At 63.1% G+C, this 6,739-nt stretch overlaps 1 protein-coding gene across 1 annotated transcript; it reads left to right on the top strand.

The window, feature by feature from the left end:
- The first annotated feature begins 3,165 nt into the window (after window positions 1-3,165).
- On the top strand, window positions 3,166-6,219 carry LOC121098867 (T-cell activation Rho GTPase-activating protein-like). Its single transcript, XM_040617341.1, has 7 exons — window positions 3,166-3,325; window positions 3,551-3,712; window positions 3,797-3,906; window positions 4,115-4,310; window positions 4,536-4,653; window positions 4,812-4,957; window positions 6,130-6,219. Exons 1-7 carry the CDS (start codon window positions 3,176-3,178, stop codon window positions 6,217-6,219), a joined length of 972 nt encoding a protein of 323 aa, XP_040473275.1. The 5' UTR covers window positions 3,166-3,175.
- Window positions 6,220-6,739: the final 520 nt, after the last annotated feature.

Below are 6,739 nucleotides of genomic sequence, written 5' to 3'. Positions count from 1 at the left end.
CTGAAAAGGGCGGGTGTGTAACTCTCTGAATGGCTTCTATTTGAAGCAAGGCATTGCTTAGGGTCAACAGTGAAACGAGACACGGGCCATCAAAAGCTGACTACTTTTCCCCTTCTTTGCCATGGTCATGGCCTACCCCACAGACTCGCCCCTGGCCGTGTTGGCCACCGGCTGGGTGAAGGTCATGGCTAACAGGGCAGGGGCTCCTGGGTGCTGCTCATCCAGCCCTGATTGCCAAGGGTGAAGCCTTAGCACCCAGGTGGGATAAGGCCTTCCCAAGCAAGGGTGGTGCTCCAGGGGCACCACAATTCCTGACGAAGCTCACCACACATTTCATTTACCTGTGGTGCCTGGCAGGACACGAGCGGCTCTTGACTGCTGCTAGTCCCCCCGTCTTTTGGTAAAAATGGAAGTTTTTCCTCACGGTGGGCCTGCTCCAATTCCAGCGCCTTGGGGCCTGAGGCCTAGCACGGCCAGAGGCCTTCCAACTGCTAGGCCGGCCTCCACCAAGAGGAGTCTGCCTCAGGCCACAATGGCCATCTCTAGGAAAAACAGCTTCTTTTATTGAGCAGGACCCTGTCAAAACCCCAGGTGAAAGCGCTGGCCGCAGGCGCAGGGAGGTGGCCCTCGCCCCCTGCCCTGTCCTGCTCGGGGCTCCCCCGGGCGGGGCAGGCCCGGCCATACTGGAGAGGGCCCCGGCCCCGCCCCCCCAGGCCCCGCCCACTTTCCGTTGGGCTCAGACCGTTGGTCACTGGGAGCCCACGGCCACCACAGGCAGCAGGGCAGAGCTGTGCTGGCACGCAGCGGCGCTGGCAGGAGGCAGCCTCTGGCCCAGGAGCGCTGCCACAGCACCAGCACCCCGCTCCCCAGCCTCCCCGTCGCCGGCTGGGCCCCCCTCCTCGGTGCACGGCCAGGGCCCTCCTCTCCCGGGCAGGATGGGCCAGGCCTGCTGCTGCTGCAGCTCCAGGTGGGCTCCCCCCGGGCTCGGGGACACGCGGGCACAGCTGGGCCACGCAGCACTGGCGTTGCTCATGCCCGCCGCGCTCTGCTCTGCAGGGAGGCTCTCAGCGACGCCGAGCTGGTGCTGAGTGCGGACGTGCGGCTGACCCGGGGCCGCAAGAGGAGCGAGAGGCGCCTTCTGCTCCTCCACGAGGAACTGGTGGTCGCCAAGTTGCGGGTAAGACCCTCAGAGCCCAGGTCCTTGCCCCCAGCCCCGGCCCAGGGACACCCTGGCACCAGCCCCAGGCCCCGGCCCCTCGGTGCTGGAGGCACCAATGTCCGTCCCAAGGGCAGGTGGGGGACAGGGCTCTGCGCGTGGGGACCCAGCCCAAGGAGCCCCCCCTCCAGCTCAGTGCCCGCCTCTGCTCTCTGCAGACATGGCACCAGCCTGCGCCCACAGCTCCGCCTGGCGCTGGACCAGCTGTGGGTGCTCAGCAGCGGGAAGGAGGCTGCGGGGCAGGATGGACAGGAGGAGGAGGAGCAAGGCACCGATGAGGACAGCACCTCTGTCATCCTCGCCTGGCCCACCGGCTCCTGCATTGCCACTTTTGGGTGAGTCGTGGTCGGGCAGGAGAGCTTCCCAGCCGTGCCCACGCCATCCCATGAACACAGGCCTCTGCCTTGCGTGCAGAGCCTGGGCAGGGAGCAGGCAGCTCGGTGGCAGGGAGGGAGGGACGGGGGATGTTTCCCCATCCTGCATCCCCTGGTCACCTTTTGGTCCCCAGAAGGGAAGGGCAAATACAGCTGCTCGGGCAGGACAGAGCGACCCAGGGCTTGGACAGCGCCTCTGTCCTGCCCCACAGGGCAGGGCTGTGCAGGCACCCACCTTTGCCCAGGGCTGGGGGCAGCAGGGCCTGACGCTGTCTCCCCTCTCTTTCTGCAGCTCCCAGGCACTGAAGGAGCTGTGGGTGGCCACGCTGCTGGGGTAAGCCGGGGGGGTGCTCCAGGAGAAGCTGGGCCCACGGGGGAACACAGCCCCCAGCTGGGGAAGGTGCCCCTGGGGCTGCAGGCAGCTCTCGGGCGCAGCTGCCTGACGAGAGACAAGAGACGGCTTGGGGCTCACCCAGCTCTCTCCCTCTCCCTTCCCGGTGCACAGGACACCAGAAAGACGCACGGGAGCCCGCGTCACCCGTCTCGCATCCATCAAGCTCCTGGAGAAGGAGCTGAGCCGCCGCCACGCCGTGAGTGTCTCTGCTCTGGGCCCTGTCCCCAAGCACTGCTCCTGCAGCCGAGCAGCAGACCCATGGCTGCTCACCTTCTTCCCCTCCTTCTCTCCCGCCCAGTGGAGGACAGTGCGCGCCAGGAGCCTGGAGAGGCTGATGGAGGCACAGGCAGAGGTGAGAATGGCTGCCTTTCACCCATCTCTGGCTGTGCTGGGATGTGCAGCGAGTGGGGTGACCATGTGCAGGAGGGCGGGGGTTCCCACAGTACCGCTCCGCAGCAGAGGGGGTTGGGGAGACACCAGGAACACTGGTACGTACTGGCTGGCTGGCGGAGCTGGGACGAAACCTGCCGCACGGGGCAGAGAGCCTGGGAGGACAGAGGGTCCCAGCTCTGCCATGCTCAGGCTGCTGGCTCCGGGGGGCAGCTCGCCGCTGGTCCTTTCTGCTGCGGGGCTGCTGTCCAAGCGCAGCCTCATTCTTGGTTCTTGCAGGCTCATCCCAAGCAAGGGCCTGCGACGGCCCCATCTGCAAACGCAGGGGGACTTTGCCACGAGCCAGGTGAGTTTGGGAAAGAAAGGCAACCTCCTGCAATGGATTGAACTGTGCTCACTTGTCCCCTGAGTGTCGCCATGCAGGTTGGGCACTGCACGGGAGGACAACACCTGGACTGGCAAGGACACCTGCTGGAGAGCGGCCGCTGCATGAGCTTCTGCAGGACACAGAGCCTCTGCGGCTGCCCACAGCTTGCAGGAGGGCAGGGCAAGGGCTGGGACAGGCTATCCTGGTGGCACACCAGCTCTCGGCAGCCTCCAAGCCACAGCTGCTGAGCCAAAGCCACGGTTCCAGCTGCTGGCTCCCTGCCTGTCCTGCCGCACTACACAGCATCGCGCTGTGGGCAGGACAGAGCAGGGCAGGGCAGGCTCTGGGACCGCTGGCCTGGGGTTCTCCGTTGATGGCGTCTTACTCCGTTTTCCTTTGCAGCAGGAGGGAGCAGCAGCAGCAGCAGGAGGAGGATGGGGCTGCCCTGGCCCTTTGCTCTACGGCGCACCCCGGCCGCTGCCCAGGCACCAGGGCAGGCGGGCTCCGGCTGCAGCAGGGCGCTCTTTGGGCAGCCCCTGGCAGCCCTCTGTGGGGAGGACAACACGCTGCCCCGGCCCATCCAGGTAAGCCAGCCTGCACACGGGGTCCCCAGCCCCCCACTCAGTCCACAGGCAGTGTCCCCTGGCTCCAGGTACTGGGGAATTGGGCTCTCTGCCCATGGCTCACGCTTCTCTGCTCCCAGCCCCTTTGCAGGGGGACAGAGCCCAGTCTGGGGAAGAGCTCTGGCCACGGCCACCGCTGCTGCAGGGCAGCTCCTCAGCCAAGCCACTGTCCTGCATCTCTTGCAGGAGCTGCTGGCTGTCCTGCACCAGGAAGGACCGACGACGGAGGGGATATTCCGCAGAGCTGCCGGCGGCACGGAACTTCGGCAGCTACGCGAGGCCCTGGACCGCGGCACGGAAGTCGATGTGGGAAGCCAGCCTGCATTGCTGCTGGCCGTCATCTTGAAGGTGAGCGCTTCTGAGCTGCAGCTGGAGGAGCTCCTGGCTGGCCTGCAGCGTTCAAAGGCTCACCTGCAGCCCTTGGCATTGCAGGAATTCCTGCGAAGCATCCCCACCAAGCTCCTCGTCATCGACCTCTATGAGGACTGGATGGCAGCCATGGAGAGGGCCAGCAAGCAGGCCAAGGTGGAGGAGCTGAAAGCGTAAGTGTGGGCAGCAGCCTGCCTGCTGAGCAGGGACCGGCAGAGTTCTGGGACCTGCCTGCAAAGCATGGGTTCCTCAGAAAGCTGTCTTTTCGGGCAGCTGCAAAGCTGTGCAACACGGCTGCTGGCTCCCACCCGCCTGGGGCCAGCTGCAGGGACGGCTGTGGGCACCCTCTGCTTCATCAGCCTTGTCTTCCTCTTCCCTCAGGGTGGCTGACAAGTTGCCTGTGGCCAACCTCCTCCTCCTGAAGCGGCTGATGGCCCTGCTGCAGCACATCGGCAACAACGCAGCCACCAGCAGAATGAGCTGCAGCAACCTGGCCATCTGCGTCGGGCCCAACCTGCTGAGCCCACCCAACGAGGACCTGCTCCCGCTGCAGGCCATGCTGGCGGTGACCGAGAAGGTACGCCCTACCCAGCAGCCGGCTGCTGCCTTCCCGGCCCATCGGAGCTTGGCTGTTGAGAGGTCCCTGGCTGCCTCCTCCCTTGAGCCAGGGCTGGTGGGCTGGGTGCCTGGAAGAGCAACCCCCAGCCGCAGCCACCTGCGCAGACGAAGGCTCAGCAGCGGGAAAGGCTGCTTGACACGTCTGCAGGCACCTGGCTTGAGACCAAGGCTTTCATGTCTGCAGGTGAACGTGCTGGTGGAGTTCCTGATTGAAAACTGCGGGGACATCTTGGGGGGGGAGGTGGCCGGCCTCTCCCCTCCATCAGCCGAGGAGGTGCCAGCACCCATGGACAGGCGCACAGGTAGGAGGAGGGGCTGAGGCTTGTCACAGACACTGGGGCTTGGGATGCCAGAAACCTCAACGTTGAGGAGACAAGCGGTGTAGGGCTTGGCTGGGCTTTGCTTGAGATGTTCTTGACTTCCAAGAAGTCACGCTGCTGCATGTGCTTTTGCTTTCCAGAGCTGCAGTGCGAAGAGCAAAGTGGCCCTGCAGGCACAGCAGAGACCCAGCGTCCAGCAAAAGCCTTTCTGGATGCAGACGCCTCTCTGCTGGACATCGAAAGAGGAGCTGGGGGAGACACAGGGGCAGGGCCCAAAGCGGCAGAGGTACGGCAGCTCCACAGACACTGGGACAACATGTCTCAAGTGGGACAGTAATTTCCCAGGAGGCCAAGCAGCTGCTGGGCCTCCTCCTGGCAGCCGCTCTCTTGTGCCTTTGGGGCTCCTCCTCTCCCCCCAGAGTGGTACGTGTTAAGGAAAACTGGAAAGGCTGTTTCTGGAATGCATTTCATTAAGTATGATCTGCTTCATCAAACAAAACATACCTACAAAATACCCACAAAAGGACAGAAGGGAGAAGCTGTCACCTTGAGAGGGCTTTTGCTCAAATCCTACTCCGTCACAGCTTCATCAAGTCTAGGCTGCATTGGCTGGACTGTGCAAAATGTGCACGATGCAAACCAGCATCTCCTCTGTAGAGCTAAGATGGCAATTTGGCAGTCAGGCCCTCACTACCCCAGGCTGTCACTTGCCACCCGCTACCTCCCAAATTTCTGGTTTAGGCACCTCCAGATTTGCCTCCAGCCACCCCCGAGGGCACGGCAGAGTCCCTGGCACGCCTGCAACAACTGACCAGCCTGCCCCAGGAAACCAGGTAGGAAGAGCTCCCCTTGCCTGACCTGAGAGCTCACTGCAGGGGCTTGGGGCTTTCCCCATCTCATCACGCTGTGGGATGGAAAGGTTTGCAGGATCCCACCAGGAGAAGGAAAACTCGAGGAAAGAAAGAGAAAAGAAATCTGGGCATTGGAGAGGGACAGCATAGCAGAAATAAAACGAAGAAGAGAGGAAGTCATTTTGCTGACCCAAACCTGAGAAAATGCAGGAAGGTGCAGCACGTCAGGAAGGCCAGGTGCGTACCAGGTGCTGCTGCCCATCTTTCCCGAGTCTGAACACGGCCCTAAGTCAGCCCAGCTGGCTGGCAAGGGCCGGCGAGGGCTGGTGCTGAGCAGGGTTTGGGATGAGCCCCACCGAGCTCCCCAAGGGCTCCCCGTCGAGCCCTGCTGTGTGGCACAGGGGCACTGTCAGCATCCCTGCGCACGCACAGCTCCCTAGGGACATCACCCCTGGGGAGAAGGCCCCTAGTGGAGGCCAGCAAGAGCTCTCCCTTCTGGGTCATGAGGAATTCCTCAGAAACAGTGTCCTCCAAAGAAGGGGGAACCAAATCCTGCCTCTTCCTGCCTCTGGGGGCTTATCAGAGCTTTCTGACTCTGTCCTTGCAGGTGCTGACTGATTTTCACCGGCTGAACCGCTGTGACTCCTGGGCCCTCGCAGCTGGTGTTGACAATAAAAGAATCTTTTCCCTCTCCTGACTGTGTCTGCCATCGTGTCTTCCGGAGTGGGGAGCGCTTGTGCTGGAAAGGGACCCTGGGAAGGGGAGGAGTTTGGGATCGGTCCCTTGCCCCAGCACCCTTTCCAGCGGGCATCGGGGCTGAGCTGAGGGGCTTTAGGAGGAAAAGCAAAGCACAGAGCCACACGGGAGGGTGGGGTTGGAAGGGACCCATGGAGGTCCTCTGGGCAAAGCCCTCTGCTCCAGCACGCTCAGCTAGAGCAGGTTGCAGAGGACTGTGTGCCCTTGGCCTTTGAAGATCTGCAAGGACAGAGAGCCCACAACCTCCTCGGACAACCTTTGCCAGCATGGGACCACCCTGAGAGGGAACATTTGCCATTTCAATCTCTTCTTTCACTGTGCCACATTCCAGAACAGCCATGACATGACCAGCTCAGGCTTTGAAACCAAGTGCTGTGGCCGGCCTTCAGGGCCAGCAGGGACCGTGGGGGACAGAGGGGAAGTGTTTTTAGGGGACGGACCGGTGGGGGCCGGAGGGAGGT

This window comes from Falco naumanni, chromosome 18 (genome assembly GCF_017639655.2).
Source record: "Falco naumanni isolate bFalNau1 chromosome 18, bFalNau1.pat, whole genome shotgun sequence".
NCBI lineage: Eukaryota > Metazoa > Chordata > Aves > Falconiformes > Falconidae > Falco > Falco naumanni.
Note: the sequence above shows the minus strand (reverse complement) of the source record. Positions and strands in the feature narration are given on the sequence as shown.